Genomic DNA, 19,429 nt, shown 5'->3' with positions numbered 1-19,429 from the left:
TGACTGGGAGCAGATTGTGTCTCTGCTATTTCAAGATTCTTATTTTTGTTTAGGTTGCCCATTATTGGTAAAAGTTAAAACTCTTTCATTTGTGTGTTAATAAGTTTCCGGATAAAAAAAACTTACATATAATATAACTGTATAATGGATGCTGGCATTGTTTTTATAGTTAATGCCCAAATCTTATATTTCTTATATTGACTTGGACCATGTGACATAAAACTATACATTTGGAAGGTATGTGGATTCAGTGAAATTACACTTTCCTCCTACAGAATAGCTTTTTCCTCTTTTCTTTCATCTGCTGGCTTAATGAAACAAGAACTTTATGTATTGCTTTTCTGCTTTAAATTTTCACAGAGGCAAGTCTGGCTGAATTTTTGCCTTTGTGATGCTTGGGCTTGTGTTTGTATTTTAAAAGGGTTAGAAGGTTTGTGTGGGAAGAGTGTGCAGATAGGATTACATAAAATGAAATGAAATATATGGGCATAGATAAAAATGACTAGTCAGTTTTGAATTTCCATGTTCTGGGTTTGCCAAAAGCATCGTAAAAGGGTTATTCCTGAAAATTAAACCAATCTGTCTTGAATGTTTAATACTCCTTATACAGCCACTCTCCGATTGTTTCATTGCATAGTTATTTGCATTGAAAATCTTCTCAGGTTCACTTTGCTTTTTAGAAGGGAATGAAGGTTGAAGTTTTATTAATGTTCTATATTTATTTACATATACATCCATCCCCATATTCTGACTTGTTACTGAAACTGGTTCTGCTTTTCAAACCCTTTAAAGCATTATTTTCTATGGAAAGTTTAAAAAGAACAACAACAAAAAAAGGCAGGGTGGTGGCTATATCTTTCTAGCTATGATATGGAGTGGACGAAGGTGAAAGGGGTGTGTTTTGAAGCCTTTTGGGGGTGACTACTGGTCTTAAGTAGAAGATGCAAGAAGCTTTAAACAGGTCCAAGAAGCTTTAAAAATTAACCACTTATTCCCTCTCTGAAAAGATGTAGGACTGTTGGTGAGAAATCATGTTCCATCATACCCCATATTTCAACTTGAAGGTCTGACACTGGTAAAAGTTCCAAAAAAATCCTAACAGAATCATAATGTTAATGGTGCTTTATGGATACATGGTTTATGGATGGACCTTAAATACTGTAAATTCAGTCAGGATTCTTTTTGGTGCCATGTTGAAGTGCTAGCAGATAAGCAACTTTTAAATCCTCCATGATTCTTGTATATCATCCAGAGGAAGAATTTGCAGATTTTTTTGTTAGCAGGTTTGGCTTCCAGGAATATTGTAGTTCTTTGTGGGAACAAATGTTTCTCAGAAAAGATGTTGGATCTTTAATTTTACACTGAACTCCTTTACAACTCCCACAATTCCAAACGTGTGATCTTGGGCTGGTTGCTACCTGTATTACAAAACTGTTATCTAAGTGGGTGGGTGGGGGAGAACCACATCAAAGGTCCCAATTTGGCAGGGACAGTTTCAACTAATTCTGTATCATTCTGTATCTGTATCATTCCACTTCTTCAACTGCTTTTTGAATGAGCCGGTTTCAGTCTTCAACTATTATTCTTGTAATTTGCACTCAACTCATCAGGGAGAAGAGGTGGCATCAAAATCTTGTTGTTCTCAATAGGTTCAGGCAAAAGCAAACTGCTTCAGCACCTCCTAGCTTGTGTGCTCATTCATAACTTTTGCCGTCTTGACTGCACTGTGGTGTTACTTGGCCATATGTGTCCTGTTTTTTATCAGTGAAATGTTGGAGGGAGTGGAACTATGTACATTACCATGAGTATCTTGGAGGAAAGGGTAGATATATATGTCCAGAATATGTAACATAGGATCAGGTGTTAAAAATAGCATTATTATGCACTCTTCCTATTTCAGTCTCATAACTGATCCTCTAGTGACAATGTGAGGATGCTTGTATTCTCTTGTTCTTATGAAACATTTCAATAATTGCTCAGGCTTAATGTATTTGTTATTGCTGTTCTGAATTTATCCTAATAGAATATCTGCCGTCAGATGGTTCTTTTCTGAGGCTTATGCTCTTCCTTTGTCAAGGAAGACGAATACAGTCTTTAGTCTGGAACTGGGCAATAATTCAGATGTGCCCTATATCTCCTATGTCAATACAGAGTCATAACCAGAGCATGGGGGAGTTATTTTTGAACTACAGCTTCCATAACTTCCCGAGCCACCATACCTACCCATGCTGGTCTTGGAATACTGGGAGCTGTCATCCAAAAAGTCCATTTCCTCAAGTTGCAGTCATAACCAACATTATAGAACTAAAACATTCCTTATGAAACAACTAGTCTTCAAATGAAAAACCATGGTTTTCTCTACACAGTCATCTGCAGTTCTACAAAGAACTTGATTAAATGGACCAGAATTCATCAGAGGCTTAATTCCTTCACACTGCATTTTTGGTTACCTGACAGCCTTTAACTTTGGATGAATTATACCCTGCAATTGAAATGGCATCATACTTCCAGGAACCTGATTATTCAGAAATATTTCCTTTTCCTAAAGGACAATATGTCCTGAACTCACTTGAAATAGAAGGAAAAGAAAGAAAAACGAATTGTGCAACCATGCAGTGTTAACCTAGGCATGCTTTTTTATAATAAATTTCCCACTACTCGGTGTGTTTAGGACAGTTAAGGAACATGCGCCCCTTCTTCTGCCTTGGCCAATATAGTACAGCATGCCGGTGCCATATGTGGACTCACCATAAGCGGGCTTGAGATCACACAGACGGTGAGCCCTAATATGGGGCATGCCCCATTGAGTTGAATGGGGCTTGATCATATGTGGAATTTGCCTTACGCGGGGGGTCTGCATAAGGTGAGAGCGCACAGTAAGTAATGAGTAATTATAGGAATTGCAGTCCAATAACATCTGGAGGATGATACAAAGCCTCTGGAATTCTGGGAGTTGTTATGTCCCATAAAAAGGACATTTCTCAGACTCTGTTGCAGTGTTTCCCAAACTTTGGTCCTCTAGGTGCTTTGGACTTCAACACCCAGAAGCCCTAGCAATTTGGCCAACAATCAGGACCAAAGTTTGTGAAACACTGCAAAATGCAAACTACCAGCAGCACAGTTTCCCTCCTGACTTCTAGCTTGGGCTTAGACTTCTTCACCAAGCAAAGGGTTATGTCTGGAGTCTGGACCTATTGCAGTGGTTCTTCTGAGAGAACCATAAGCAGGTCACAGAGTGAGTTGTCTAAAAGAGGCATGGCAGGTCATGTGTCTGTCAATGTCTGAGGCACACAAGATGTTCACAGTCCAGGTGCTTTAAAGGAAGGACTAGGGCCAGTCCTGTCATCAGACAGAGTGGGAAATGGGGCTACCAAGCACTGCCAAGATGGATGACAGTATATGGGCCATGCTCCTTGTCCAACAGTACCTGTGTATTCACCTACTTCTGGATGAAAGAATATTTTCTATCATCAGTGTTGAAGTATAATTCAACTAGCAGCCCAGTCAGTTTTCTTTAATGTGAGTTTAGGGAAAGGGGATGCCATTTTTGCCCAAGGCAATCTCCAGCCCTTTTCAGGTTCTGCAAACAATTGAATTTCCTCCACAGTGTTTCCTAAATGGCTCAGGTCTGCCAAAGCAATCCTCATAGACTAGGCTCATGTTCTACTGAGCAAATCTTGAGCAGCCAAAACAGTTTATTTTTATCTGTAAACCAATTATTCTTTCTATTTCTTGGCTGGCAAGTTGCTCAGACAATTTTATTTTTATTTAATTTGTTGTCCTTTTAAACCTGTCTACAAGGTTTCCACTGATACAAAAACAAAACATCATCATCTTCTCACAAGGAAGGCTACCTTGACAACTTTTTTTGAGAAACAGCTAAGGAGGGCATGTTATTCAGATAAAGGGGCCAAGCATGTTGACAGATGCTGTCAGACCATGCCTCTGGGCAAGGATGGGCAACTTCTGGCTCTCCAGAAGTTTTCAGTAATCATTACTGAAGTATGATTCAACTGCTAGTGCAGTCAGTGTTTGTATCTGAGATTGGTGAAAACAGAAGCCATTTTTGCCTGAGGAAACCTTGATCTCTTTTCAGAAGTTGCCCACCTCTTGCTGGTGGGATTGGATTTTCTTTCAGCCCTATCCAGCCAGCAGAACCCAGTCATGAGCACCAATGGGAGAGGTAGTCCAATATCTGGAGGATAACACTTTACCCATTCCTGATTAAGTAATGTAAAAATCATCTTAATGCATTTATTAGACTGAACTACAGTAGATACAGTAGATTTAAAAAATCTCCACAAGATTTCTTTCCAAAAGTCCCAAAATGCCCCCATGGGGAGGGGGCAATAGAAAATCCACAAAAACCCTTGTAATCATGCCAGGTGAGAAGAAAACTCTCTTTTTTCTTTTCTTTTCTTTTCTTTTCTTTTTTTTTTTTTTTTTTTGTTTTTTTTTTTTTGATCCCTGCTTTTGGGAATGAAAAATATAAAAATTTACATCCCTAACCCTGATCTAGTTCATAATGATCAGGCATGCATACCTCAGAATGGTGTGTAGACCTCTGCTTACAAAAGTCCTAGAAGCCTGATCCAGGGGTTGGGGACCAAATAAGCACAGAAACATTCTCATGTAGTGTGTGGATGATGATGAAAACCAGTGCCATTTCTGCCACACAGCGGAGTGAAGCAACTTGCTATATGCAGCACCGTGGGGGGTGGGGGAATGGGTGATGGTAGGACTTTTGTAGATAAACGTGGAAGTATGATATCTGACTGAGCAACAGTGACTGTTTTTCACTGGGGACGAGGGGGGGTAATCTTTATTATGGGAACTATCTGGAGAGGGAAGGACAATCTGAAATACTATCAACTACTTACATGCTTGGGGGAGCAAGAAGACAGGTTGCGGAGGAAGAAAGTGAAGTCATCCACCACAGAATCATCTTACAAAAAGAGAACTAGATTTAAATCAGGCTAGACTTGAAGGGTGCATTATTTCTCTCCACCTCTGTCACTCTCAATTGGCAGAGTCTTAGAGTAAGTAATGTTTCACATTTCTCCATTTACAAGCTGGATGTGGTGTCTCAGTAGTGCAGAAAATTTTAAAGCGATGTCCCTAGTGGGCTCTGGGCTCTGTTTCAGACAGCAGCATTTCTTGAGGCAGCAGTCCTAGGACCCCTTTCCATTTTGATTTCCCACCTGAGATCTTTACAAATGTTGCCATGAACTGCCAGTCTGGTACAAAAGATTCTAGGCACAGACTCATTTTGTACAGGGCAATGGCTTGGCTTGCTAGAACTCATCTTTCCATGTGACTTGTGGGTGTTCCCCCACACACTGGAGTTGTACAGCTGCACAGTGTTGAGCAAAAGAATAGCAGGGGTGAACAAGCAGCTTTCCAAGACAGCTTGTCTGTCTTTCATAATCTCCATATATAACTTTCTGAAGGACAGCTGAGAACCGTGTTTTCTTTCCTGCATGTGTGCATGTACCATCAAGATGCTTGTAAACTTATGATGACCCCATGAATTTCATAGGGTTTTCTTAGGCTAGGAATAGTCAGAGCTGGTTTTGCCTCTGAAATAATGCCTAAAGCACCTGGTATTCCTTGGCAGTTCCTCATCAAAGTACCAACAAGGCCTGATCCCACTTAGCTTCCAAGATCAGACAGGATCTGGTACCATCAGGGTATTTAGGCTCAGTTCTAATTTTCCAACCCATCTAAAAGTAATGTTCTCTCTCCAATCCCCAGATGCTGACAGACACTGTGAATTTGTTGGAAATCCACTGAAGATTAAAAGCACTAGAAAATCATTATCATGCATCATTGGATATTTGGGTGAGTGCTTTTTCAGTCAAATGGGGGATAAGATAATGGCATATTCAAACCAAATGGGCATGATGCAAACTATGTTAAGAACTGCTATGGAGATTATTCAAATAACTTGTTTCTGGGAGTACTGATACATTTGGAAAAGCTCCATCAGGACTTTTGTTTTGTTTTGTTTTATTTATATCCCATCTTTTTCTTGCTACAAGAGCCAAGGCAACTTACAATATAGATTAAAAGAAAGTACCTGTAAAGCTAAAACCTAATAATTAAAAAATTAAAAATAATTAAATAAGATCCTATTGAAAATACTAACTTGAACAGCTTAAAGCTCATTTAAATCATATAAAATCTAATAACAGTACAGCACACACTAATAAAAGATCTTTCTGGCACAGCCAGTTAAAACCCAAAGGTTTTTATGTTGTTTTATGTTTCATGTTAATTACAGTTTAATAAAAACAAGGCTTCCTTATAAAATCATGGTTCAAAGGTGGGCTGTTTCATTAAAAGGAAGGAGGGAAGGGGCAGAAGAAAAAGGAATGTGGCAGCATCTTTAAGACTATGTAGTTTTTATTTTAGCATGACCTTTCATGGATAGAAACCGACTTCTTCAGATGTAGTACAGATACTACATCTGAGGAGGTGGGTTTATTCCCACAAAAGCTTTTGCTAAAATAAAAACCAATTAGTCTTAAAGGTCATGCTACATTACATTTTCCCTTTCCTTTCTTCTTCCTTTTTATGTTGCCGGAAACTAACATGGCTACTTCTTTGAAAATTTTTTCATTAAAGCATAGTTCAGATTTATTTGATCACTAGTAGTTGTAGCAGCACTGAGGAAACAATAAGGCATATCACTGATTATTTTCAGGTTACTACTATACTTGTGTCCAAACATTGTTCTAATACACTGTTCAAATATTTTATTGCCTCTTTTGGGAAACTGCCCCAATATCTTAGTTTCATTTTCCCATCTGGGCTTAAAGGGTTTTAAAAATTAAATGTAGATTAAAAATACCCTGCAGTTGGTGAAGGGCAAGTGGCATCATAATTGCCAATGTAAGATGAGTAGGTATTCTCCTGTTGGTTGTTGAAAGCAGGAGGACGTGGTCCATTTCTTTCTAGATGTTCATTATGTTTAGATTTAAGAACATGATATCTTGCCCCCTATATTTTTGGCACCGATAATAATACTCTTTTAAATAAAATTGTATTTATATTGACAAGAACATGTTATAATATAACATATTGGGTTGCAAAATATATTAAACTAGCATAAGTGGAGAAGAAAGTTTTTATTATTCCCAGTTATAGTAGAGCCTTCCTAATCAATAATCACTCTACTAAACAATTCATTTTGTAGTGTATAGTATGTTTTGTATATTTGATCTATCTTATTTCCTTTTAAATGATTATTTTTAATTTGTTTACTCTGTGTATGTGTGTGTGTATTTGTGTGTTTGTGTGTGTGTCTTAGTATATGCAGAAAGCGTGGCAGTCTATTCTGCCATAAATACTTGCATTGATCTTATCCAAAAATCAGAGAAGTGATAAATATTTGAAGTGTCAGCTGGTGGCTTTCATGTCAATGGGTAGCAGCCAGTAGCATGGGTATCTCCTTTCAAAGTTTGGACTAAAACAGTGCTTCCATGTTCCATGCTACTGGCTGCTACCCTTCATTCCGAATAGTTTCAGCACCTTGGATAGCTCCATATGAGTTAAAACTGAAACCCGCACTCACAGATTTGGGAGCCACTGGCTGCTATATTTCTATAGTTTTATAACAGTTTGTCAGGTCTGGATACAGCATACTGTGGTGAATCTAAGGTACAAAGAAAAGCTTCCAAATTCATTCTCCAAGGGCACACCAAAAGAGAAAAAAGGAAGGAGGAAACACACAATTCTGGGGTGCATCTAAGCTTACTCTGGTAATGCTAAAGCTGGTGGTACCATCCCCTGGGAGCAGTGAAAATATCCAGGGGTGGTGAGGGAAAAGGGGGCAGCAGGGAGGCCTTGAGTCCCTATATAGGAAGAAAGGTGGGATATAATAATAATAATAATAATAATAATAATAATAATAATAAGAAGCAGCAGCAGCAAGAAACACAAGGGGAAACAGCTGCCAATAGGACCATGGTGAGGATGAGGAATTAGAGCACATGGGAACAAGTAGCAGCAAATGGCAGCAAAAAAGTGTTTCACATTTGGGACCCTACTTAAGCTTTGTGAGCATTGCTGTGACTTGGATGGCAGGTTGGAGCGGCACTGTGCTCCTACTTTCTTTCATCAGGCAGGCCAAGAGAAGAGATAGCAGAAGAAACAATGTTTGTATGTGTGAGGGGAGATGGCTTGAAGCTGTGTGGGGAAGGCAAATCTCTGGAGAAGCAGGAGGAATATCCAGGGCTGAGTCTTCAAAAGTGTCCTTTTCGTGTCTTCGATTAAGAATTCTTCCTTACTGGGGAGAAGCTTCTCCCTTTGCACCCAGTCACTCTGAAAGCAGCGACCAAGAAACCTATCACCTGGATAAACCACAAAACAACTCAAAGAAATTATAGGCTGTTCTCCAAAGTGGGCCCATTTTGAGTTGTTTGCAATGCTTAATGTGTTGATGCCAAACAGGAGATCTAAATACATCTCTGTGCTGAATACAACATAGATTAAGGAGTTATTAATTAATTAGTTAATTAAATTTCTATTCTGCCTTTCTCCTTGCACAAGTCACAAAGTGGTTTGGTTAATTCATATCCCACCTTTCTCCTTGCACAGGACTCATGTGGTTAGCTTCCTTTCTCAAGGGTCAGCAACATATCATATTTTTCTCTCCATTTATAAGACCTTTTTTTTCCTATGAAGTGAAACCAAAGGTCCATTCTTCTTAGCCATTGCTTGGAAGATTTCCTTTTTGGGCTACAATTCCTAGTCTCTGCTGGGATTCTGGGGAAGGAAGTCCAGAAAAGAAACATTCCCAGACTTGTTTGTATTTCCTACCTTGTCCCTAGGTAAGGGGTAGGCAATCTTTTTGAGCCAGGGGCCGGGTTGCTGTCCCGCAGACAACTGGGGGGGAGGGGGCGCAAAGCCAAAAAATAAATAATTAAATATTTTTTTAAAAAATTAAATAAATAAATAAAAAATAAAAAATAATTCCTACATACACTGCACACATCATATTTTGAAGTAAAAAAACAAAATGGGAACATATACAATACAGGCCCGCTGCGGCCGCTGGAGCCCTGCTGGAGGGCTCCGGCGACGGCAACGGGCCTCCTACAGGCCCGCCGCTGTGTTCTAAAATGGCAGCGAAGTCTTGCGCGACCTTTTCATCCTGCCCCGTGACGGGAAAGGTCACGCGAGACTTCAGCCACCATTTTAGAACACAAAATGGCACCCGGAGTGGCGCAGAAGCTGCGGTGGGGGCATAGGGTTGCCATAAGTCAGGACCTCCAAACCGGGACAAATGTAGGACAAAATTTTCAAATGGAGGACACTTTTTTTAAAAACATGGAGGACACGTGAAAAAATTTGCTGATTTTTTAAAAAAAGTTAATATAAATGCATGTTTCTGCAATTGCTCCCCTTGCCCCGCCTTGCCCCCGCTTGCTCCCCCTTGCCCCCCCCTTGCCCCTGCTTTCCCCCCTTGCCCCCCACTTGCCCTCACTTGCTCCCCCTTGCCCGCCGCTTGCCCCCGTTTGCTCCCCCTTGTCCCCCTTGCCTGCCGCTTGCCCTCCCTTGCCTGCCCCCCCTTTCCCACCACCAAAGGCCCTGCTGCTTGCGCGAGAGGCCTAAGGTCCTGGGATTGGGGGGGAACCGGGCCAGGGCAGGCAGGGGCCCCCCAAAAGCAGGATTGTCCCGGGGGCTGCCAGGATAGGGGTGGCAATTGACGGCAGGACCAGGCTGGGGCCAGTCCCAAGGCCTCGGCGGGCCGGATCTAGCTTGCGGGCCGTAGTTTGCCGACCCCTGCTCTAGGGTCTCCAGCAAAGGCTTTATCCTTGGAGGTGCCTGGAACTGAATCTTATCTTTATGCATTCAAACCTGTGACTTTAGCAAAGAGATAATCAATACCCAAAGTCAATTGTTTCTCTCACATGTTTGCTTGAAAACTGGAAACCCTGTAAACATCTATTTAAATATGCATGTATTTCCCAAAATATTTGCTTGCTTTGGAAGCAATATGCTTGATAAGAGTGCTAAATGAGCAAATGCTGAAAGAATAGTAGCCCCAGGGTGTCTATAACAAGACTATAACAAGTCTTTTTCATTAAATAATTTTCTGGGATTGGCTTGAATGCTTTTTTTCTTCACAGCAACACCGTTCTTTAGATTCAAGCAAACAAAGCATCAGGATCCTATGCCTTTCAGCTATGTTATGCATATCTTTTTAGGTTTTAGTCACTTTCTATCAGAAAGTTTTTTTAAAAAACAAACAAACAGAAATACACAAGTCTTCAAGAGGAAGATGATTGAAATTCTCTGAAATAATTATGATCATCATCATCATCATTATTATTATTGTTACAGAGATTCATCCTTCAATGAAACCTAATATAATCAAGTCAACACCAAGCCTTCAGAGTTCAATGGCAAAGCGTTTGCTTGCTCCCCCTGGTCATTCATCCTTAAGTATTTTGGGAAAGAGAAACTACAGCCACCATCACAATGGCCTTGATGGTAAGTGTACACTTGATGCCTGAAATGCTATTCAGATCTTTTGTTAGGTGTGCATGGGGAGTATGAAAGCCAGCATATTTGTTTTCAATACATGTGTGTATAAAGCATACAAAAGATTTGCCCAGCCTTTTGGAACAGGTTTTTAAGTTTCACTTGGGTTTTTGGAGGAAGATAGGATCATCAATACCAGCAGAAGAAAGAGAACCTGGTAGGGGGATTCTATGCGTAGTAGGATTTAATTCATAAGCCAATTTACAGTCACTCTCTCCCTTTCAGATAATTCTGTTACTTTTACTACAGATCACTACTAGAAATCTCAGCACCCTTGCCACACTGTGTCTTTCAGAATCCTGGGTCCCAAGCCATGTGAGTTAAACTGATATGCAATCAATACAGTCAGCTATCTGTATCCATGGATTCTTTATCCACAGATTCAAGCATCCATGGCTTGAAAATATTTTTTAAAAGTATAAATTCCAAATAACAAACCTTGCCATTTTATATAAGGGACACCATTTTACTATGCCACTGTATTAATTTGAGCATCCATGGATTTTGGTATCCAGTGGGGATCCTGGAACCAAACCCCAGCAAATGACAAGGGGCCACTGAATAAGCCTGCATTGTGGCAAATATTACACTAGTGGGCCATGCAGGGAGAAGAGTTTTCCATAGTGCTTTATACTTTCTATCTGTCAAAGGAGACCACACTCAGGTTATGTTGAGGAGGACAATCAGGAAGGGAACAGACAGGCAAGAAGGAGTGGCCAGAGGCAACTCCTGCCTGAAGCATCCCAGGACCACAGTGATCACATGCCTGAAACAGACAGGCCTAAAAAGCCAGCTTGGGGGCATGGTGTCCTGATGCCAGCTTTTGCTGTGGTCCCAAATGGACCATGGCAAGGAGCGGAAAATATCCCCTCCTTCTGGGGCCAGGTTTGGGCCACCTTAGGCAGCCCAGGAGCAGCCCCAGAGCAGCTTCCACCTGGCTTGGGGGCATGGATAATTTAAACACCATGTCCCCAAGATGTCCACATGTTTTGGACAAAAGATTTGCATGATCCTGCCTAGTCATTAAACTGAGCCTAGTTCTGTCCTGGTTCTCCCACTGAGTTAAAGTAGGCAAGGAATCATGGCAGAGTGTTTTGTGTTGTGGTATCCTGCCTTTAGACCCATTGGTATGGTCTTTTCACTGCCTTCTGTTTGTTCTATATATCTTTGGCTTTTCACTGCCTTCTGTTTGTTCTATATATCTTTGAGTCTGTTTGTATGTTTGTTGTTTGGAAAATGCATTCAAGCAAAAGGAGATAAACCACTGTAAGCCACTCACATTTAGACTACCATCCTGTGTTCAAGATACATACAGTGGTCCCTCCATATTAGTTGGGCTTAGGAGTGAAGGACTCCAGTGAATGTTGAAAAAACACAAATAAAAAAAACTATTCTTTTTAACCTAAGGCCTGGTACAGACCGCCCAAAAAGGGCAGTCTGCTGGCGCCCTGGTTTGCTCCACAAGGAAGCCACAGCGGACAAACCACATGGCTTCCTCGCAGAGCAAAAAGAACCCGCAAAAAGCAGGTTCTTTTTGTGGCACCATAATGATGGCACACTCGCAACGTCATTATGGTGCTGTGACATGTGGACGCTAGGCGTCCATCGCATCAAAATGATGGTGCCCATCTGTACAGGGCACTGCCATTTTGACCTATGGAAGATGTACTAAGGTTGTGGGGCATCTGTAAGCAACGTCCCGAGGCAAACCTAGCACGTCATCAAGACGTGCCACAAGGCTCATCTGTACTGGGCCTAAGAGAACACCTCTCTAGAAATCTCCAGGTCCTCCAGTGCAACTTTGTGGTGACATCTGCCAGAAGTTTATCATAGAATCATTCTGGAGGATCTATAAATGCTTAGAGAAGTGTTTTCTGTAGGAACGTCTGGGTTCTCCAGCACAACTCTATGGTCAACTTCCATCAGAATTACACTGGATGGTTAGAGATACCTAGAGAGAACATACTAATCAAATCCACAAATAATCAAATCTGCAAATGTCAAAACCGCAAATGTGGAAGGCCAACTATACTTTGATGTAATGCTTCCATACTAAATACCCTTTCAGCTGTAGAGGAAGAAATGAGTATAGTACAGTGGACCCTTGTATGCTGGGGTTTGGTTCCAAGATCCCCTGTGGATAACAAAATTTGTGGATGCTCAAGTCCCATTAAATATAATGACATAGCAAAATAGTGTCCCTTATAAAAATTGGAAAATCAAGGTTTGAAATCTGAAATATATACTTTTTTTGAACACTTTTAAACCGTGGATGCTTGAATCTGTGTATAAAAAATCCGTGTATCAGAAGGGCTGACTGTAAATCCTGTTCTATTAAGTCATCATAAATTTCAGAATTGCTAAAACAAGGAAAACTAGAGAGAATTATTTGTACAACGAGAAAGCATTTTAAAGTCAAAACAATGAAAAAACAATTATCCTGGACTTGCAGGAAGAGAGAGATAGAACTGTGGATACAGTGCTGATTTGATTGTTTTGAAGTACAAGGGAACTGGAGGCAACTTTACACAAAAGAGTTCTTGGAATTTGTTGGGGAGGACACAAGTGATCTGGATAGTGGCAGAAAATATAGGCGGAAGGATGAAAAGATACATACCCTCCAACTATCCCAATTTGGCAGATCCAATTAATTTTCTGTCATTATGTGCAAATCTACAGTGCTATATAAATAAAGTATAATAAAGTAATAATAATATTGCAGCTGCTTTTAAAATGTCTCACTTTCTCTCTCCTCCCACTTTCACACTTTGTCCTCTTCTTGTTTCCATTGGTGCACAGTGAGTTCAAATTGTAAAAGTAGTTTACATTTGTTTACCTCAGTGTGGGGAGAGGAAAGTCTCTTCACTGCATAGTCAGACTAAAGCAAACTGCTGTAGGCTCTCTAGGTTGTTCTCCCTCATTAAGAACTTGTGACATCTTAGCCACACTCTGATTTTACTTGGCCACTGTAACGATTCCTCACCACCTCACAATCCTTTCTTCTGTTTGACCCAATACCCCTTTGGGTTACTGAAGACCAGTAGCGTGGATGAATGTTAAAACACAGGCCAAGTGGATAATTAAACAAGAATAAAAGTTTGTTTTTAAAACAGAATAGGTAAAGGTAACTTTGACATGAAGTTGTCACTATGTCTTCTTTTGTTACATATATACAGGTCTGGTTTTAACTCTCTAATAATATCCCTGCCACACCGGCTATACCATCACTCAAGAATTTATGTAACCCTAACCCCTCTTCCTGAGTCTGGTTATACTGAGTGGAGTTGGGGAGATAGTTAAGATTAGAGAGTGAAGGAATGATAGAGTGCAAGAGAGGACTGGGTTCCGATAATTCCTGAGGGAATAAAGAATGAGGAAACTATTAGGTCCTGAGAGGGACAGTATTGGTTTTGGAGAGTCTAGAGAAGAGAAACCAATATTGTCCCTCTCAGGACCTAATAGTTTCCTCATTCTTTATTCCCTCAGGAATTATCGGAACCCAGTCCTCTCTTGCACTCTATCGTTCCTTCACTCTCTAATCTTAACTATCTCCCCAACTCCACTCCAGCCTTATCCCTCAGGATTCCAAACCCTAACTGACTCCACTCCGCCAGCGGAATCTTCAAACTCCTCAGCCAGCACCTGATTGGCTTAGGATCTCTGGCTTCTGATTGACTGGTTTATAAGTCAGTTTGTTACAGCCACATTTGTCCCAGTTTTCATCTGTGACGTCTGCATGTCTGAAAAATAATTATATGTCTTTTCAGTGACAAACTTCATAGAATGCCAAAACATTTTTGCTCTCTCTGACTAGCTGGCAAGATGTTTAGTCTAAATTTGGAATGAACACTATATAAAATACTTTATCATATGGTAGTTAGATGTTTTGCTAGACCAGAGTAGATTTTAAAAAAAGAATAATAGTCCTCCAGCCAAATATGTCACTTGTTCAGACTTCAGAGTGAGTGATGTGTGTGCAAGCAGCCACCCAGAGTCCCAAGAGAGTGGCTAGTTGACAGGGGAAATTCTGGGCAGCTTTGTGGTTAGCATATTCCAGACTGCACCAAGAGTTCTGGCCTGTGCAGATACCTCCTTGGACACATTCATTATCAAAAGGCACTGTGATTTCTATGAAAACTAGATTTAGAACTTAAATCACAAATATTAATTTTGAACTTAGACTGATGGTTAGAAAGATAGTCCACACATCTTCCATTAAGGTATAGTTTTCAATTTGAAATACATTGTGTTCTTTAGGCTGTTTCCTTTTTACAAACTGTGCTTCTCTGACTGTACCACAATTTTTTTTTAATTTGCATCGGATAACTTTGACTTAATTGTCTCATTGAATTGCCAGCCTTGTTTCCTCAAGTGTTCTACATTAAGCAAAATTGATTAGTCATTTAGCCAAGCTAAAATCTGCACTCAGCACAACAGTGCCAAAGTAGTGGGGGTGGGTGAGGAAAGAAGAGACACAGAAAATTGCAGGCAGGTTAGCTTGACTTTTGTAATAAGGAAACCATTTCAAAGCATACAAAAACAAATCATGGAAATACATGGGGTGAATGGGATGCTGTTGATTGCCACAGTCTATCAGCAGAGTGGCAGATATTGATTTCTTCAGAACAAATGTTTGGCCAACCTAGGTGGAGTTTATTTGGCCAAGGAATCTGTTCTGATGAGCTAGATAGTGGTCAGAGGCCTGGGTCTTATAGGTACATCATGCAATTTTAATTTCTGAGCTATTTGTTGTTTTTTCAATGGGCAAACTATCTGGGGAATTTACAAGGAGGGTCTTTATTTAGGTGGTAGAGTGCATGATTTGCATGGAAAGAGTTTCAGGTTCAGGTACAAGAAGGGAGCCAGACATAATTCTTTGAGGTTTCTATGTCCAACATGGGTAAAATCTTTATTTGGAGTATAATTTCCAAGTTTTACTTATACAGCACTTGAAAGTTTTCCCAGATGTAGCAGCAAATTGACTTCTTGCCAAATTCACTGTTCTCTGCCAAAGAAAAGGGCCTGTGGCTTCACAAAGAATAGAAACAGCCTGGATCCCAAGAGAAGTTACTTTACAATTGCTAAAGGTAAAGGTATTCCCCATTGACAAGGTTGTCAAGTCATGTCCCACTATAGGGGGCGGTGCTCATCTCTGATACTAAGCTGAAGAACCAGCATTGTCAGAGACTACTCTGTGATCATGTGGCCAGCATGATTGAACAAAATGCTGTTTACCTTCCCACCAGAGTAGTACCTGTTTATCTACTTGCATTTGTATGCTTTTGAACTGTTAGGTTGACAGAAGCTGGGACTAGTGATGGGAGCTCACCCCATCATGTGGCACCTGGGCCTCAAACTGCCAACCTGCTGATCTTGCAATGAACAGAGTTAGCATCTTAACCTCTTGAGCCATGTAATAGAGTTTAAATTTTATTATACTTTGTCTCAGTCCCCAAATGGCCAAGAAAGGGATTGAGATCCCTCCAGAACCAGTGAACTACAAAATGTAGGCCTGAGACTCTGCTACAAAATGTAGGCATGTGATTCTAACATGGTCACTTTTTTTCTACTGTATGATTTTTAAAAACATCTTTTGAGTATTGAAGAAGCTAGTGGTGCCTCAAAAGCTTGCATGATATTTTTGTGCATTTTGGTTGGCCAATAAAGGTATCACTCTTTTGTGGATTTTGGATTTTGTTGTATTTCATTGTGAGTCAGTGTTAGCAGTACTTAGGCAGATTCTGGATAACCAGTGGCTTAATTTAGTGTAAGGCAGCTTCTTGTGTCCTAAATCATATGTAAACCATTCTGATCATTTTGGAGGAAGAACCTGTATACCATAAAGCCAATAGGAGTATGTTTGATCTTTCATATCCACAGATTCCTTATCCATGGAGTCAACCATCCATGGACTTAAAATATTAAAAATACATATATAAATTCCAAAAAGCAAACCTTGATTTTGCCATATATTTTTTTTTTTTACCAAGGACACCATTTTACTACACTATTGTATTTAATGGGATTTCAGCATCCACAGGTTTGCTAGACCTGGTGGCACAGTGGTTAAATGCCTGTACTGCAGCCCCTCACTCAAAACAATAAGGTTGCAAGTTCAATACCAGCTAAAGGGCTCAAGCTTGACTCAGGCTTGTATCCTTCCAAGGTCCCTAAAATGATTACCCAGATTGTTGGGGGCAATTAGTTTACAGTTGTAAACCGCTTAGACACTGCTAGTTTGGTATGAAGTGGCATATAAATGAAGCTGCTTGTTTTGTTTGTTTTGGTATCCACGGGAGGTCCTAGAATGAAATTGCAGTGGATACCAAGAGCCCACCATTTTTAGCAAGATTTCATGGTGGTCAGCATTGACTGCAAACCTGATATGCATCAGTGGGCTCCCTAATGAGTGGAAGGGAAGAGAACTTGAGCAAAAGTCTTCATTTCCCTCCACTTTTCTACCTGTACATCATTGGGTCAGTTGCTAGAGCTACAGGTGGGACCAAATTTATTCTTCCAAACTTCTATTCTGCCTTATACCTCACCATTCCCTCCAACATTTCACAGGTGAAAACAGGGACACGTGGTCAAGTAACATCAAAGTATGGTTAAGATGTCAAAAATTATTAGTGAGGAAAAACATACAAGCTATAAGATGCTGCAGCAGTTTGTTTTTGCTTCCATCTACAGGAAAGGACAAGATTCCATCCCTTTCTCTTCTTTCTCTTTGCTGAGATAATTGAATGCAAACTACTTCTGCACTTTGAACTTTCTTTGCAACAACTGAAATGAGCCAGGATAAAGTAGGACAATGGAAGGAGGAGAGAGAAACTGGGATAATTTAGGAGCATCTGAAAAAAGTGGGATGACAAAGGATTAATTGAGACTGTCCCTGCCAAACTGGGACAATTGGAGATTATGTCTTCACCATGATGGAGACTTATTCAAAGAAATAAGTTTGTTTTAGCATAAAAAGACATGAAGGAATCCAGCAGCACCTTTGAGAATAAATGAGAAGAAGAAATTTCTGTTATAAACAATGAAAACTTATGCTAGAAATTTCTTCTTCCTAAACATTTTCAGGGGCTGAAACCCAGTGGTATTCAGAGTCAAAAGTAAACAGATGGGTCCAAATCCACCAATCCTTTACTGTCTAACATTAAACAGATTAAACCAGGACATATGTGGTCAAACAACATTACAGTGTGATTAAGAATGCAGATGTTATTAATGAAAAAGGACACACAAGATAGGAGATGTGGTAGTAGTTTGTTTTTCCCCTGAGCCTACTAAGAAGGGCAAGATTCTGCTCCCCTTCCTCACTGTTGAGTTAATTCCAGCAACTAAAGTAATCTGAGGACAAAGCGTGAAAGTGGAAAGAGGCGAAAGAAACTGGGACATTTTGAGAACAGCTGAAAAAGTGGGATGAAAGAGGATTAACTGGGTGTGTTCTAGTCAAATCAGGACAGTAGAAGGGTATGCAATATTTTTTATTTTAAGGCTTACTGCCTTAAGTGAGACAGTTCAACCTTTGGCGGAGGGTAGTGGGGAAGACCCCCATACATACATTGGGAAATCATCAAATGGTGGCATGATTGGGAAAGAGACAGAACTGTATGGAGAATCCTAAAAGGTTAGACTGGAAACAAGTAGGGCCAAATTTGGCCCAGAGATCTGAGCTTCTCTGACCATTATTTTGGAGAAAAGGTAAGATAAAGAGTAAAAGGTGAACATTAGTTAATGTGGTTGTGGGGAGTGAAAGAGAATAACAGAATTCTAGAATTGGAAAGAACCTTGGAGATCATCTAGCCTAGTGTTTCCCAAGCCATGTGACAGAACAGACCAACATTCTCCCCAATGTATCAGAATGCTGTACCATATTTGCACCATATTATAACTTGTAGTCACAAAGCTTTCTGGAAACTCACTGCTGATCAGAAACCAATTCCTTAAGGACTAGCACTGGTCTGTGAACCACCATGCTGAGTAGTCCTGATCTCATCCAGTCCCCATCCTCTGCAAACATCTATTTATGACAGCCATTTAAGACAGCCATTTAACCTGTACTAAAATACTTCCTGCAAAGGGGAGCACACCACCTCCCAAGACAGCTTGTTTCATTGTCAAACAGTCCTTACAGTTAGAAAGATTCTCATAATGTTCAGCTTAAATATGCTTCCTTGAAATTTCCAATCATTCATGTTTTGCCCTATAGCAGTGGTTCTCAACCTTTGGTCCTCTAGATGTTTTGGACTTTAACTCTCACGTGTTCCAGCAAGGATGACCAATGTTCAGTAATTCTGGCAGCTGAAGACTAAAGGTTGAGAATCACTGCTCTAGGACAAAAGAAAACAGCCCTGTCCTACTCCTAACATAATAGCTCCTCGGATATTTGAAAACTGCTATGAATGACATATGCTGTGCTGGGCCAGTAACTGCTGAGAGTGCCTCTGGTCAGGTATTGTTTCTCCAAAACATTTGGCATTCTGCATCTTTCAACCCTAGGTTTTCTGCTGAAGAAGTTGTAAATGTACCACTTCTCAGGGTCTGGTGGCCATTTTGCCCTCTTCTGAATGTTAATGGTCCAGCCTGCTCTCTTACAAGTAGCCACAAATGTCAAACTGTACCTTGAGAAACCCATAGGCAGTATGTACAGTATCCCTACTACATTTGTTTTAGACTAAAAATGGACTTCTGGTTTCAAAATAATGCCTTTTCTGGATTAATACAGACCAGGAGGATTACATTTAAATGGTATATTGCTTTTCTCAGGGGTTGGGGAATAGTACAACTTGATTTGGGAAGGAAAATATGGGGTGAGTTTGTGTTGTGAGACCACTCTGGGTAGTTGCATGAGACATAAAGGCCCCATTTTTAA

The 19,429-nt window shown here is 40.3% G+C and overlaps 1 protein-coding gene across 7 annotated transcripts in view; it reads left to right on the top strand.

The window, feature by feature from the left end:
• The window catches only part of MTA3 (metastasis associated 1 family member 3), a 215,477-nt gene that overhangs the window by 95,789 nt on the left and 100,259 nt on the right, over window positions 1-19,429 (top strand). For all 7 annotated transcript variants that reach the window (XM_089529184.1, XM_089529190.1, XM_089529185.1 and 4 more), the window contains exons 15-16: window positions 5,755-5,841; window positions 10,351-10,500. In XM_089529184.1, the coding sequence (XP_089385310.1) occupies window positions 5,755-5,841; window positions 10,351-10,500 (237 nt within the window). The remainder of the gene's footprint in view (window positions 1-5,754; window positions 5,842-10,350; window positions 10,501-19,429) is intronic.

Source organism: Sceloporus occidentalis, unplaced genomic scaffold, assembly GCF_023333645.1.
Source record: "Sceloporus occidentalis isolate IW3139 unplaced genomic scaffold, rSceOcc1.0.p SCAF_6, whole genome shotgun sequence".
NCBI lineage: Eukaryota > Metazoa > Chordata > Lepidosauria > Squamata > Phrynosomatidae > Sceloporus > Sceloporus occidentalis.
This window is presented reverse-complemented; position numbering and strand designations above follow the sequence as displayed.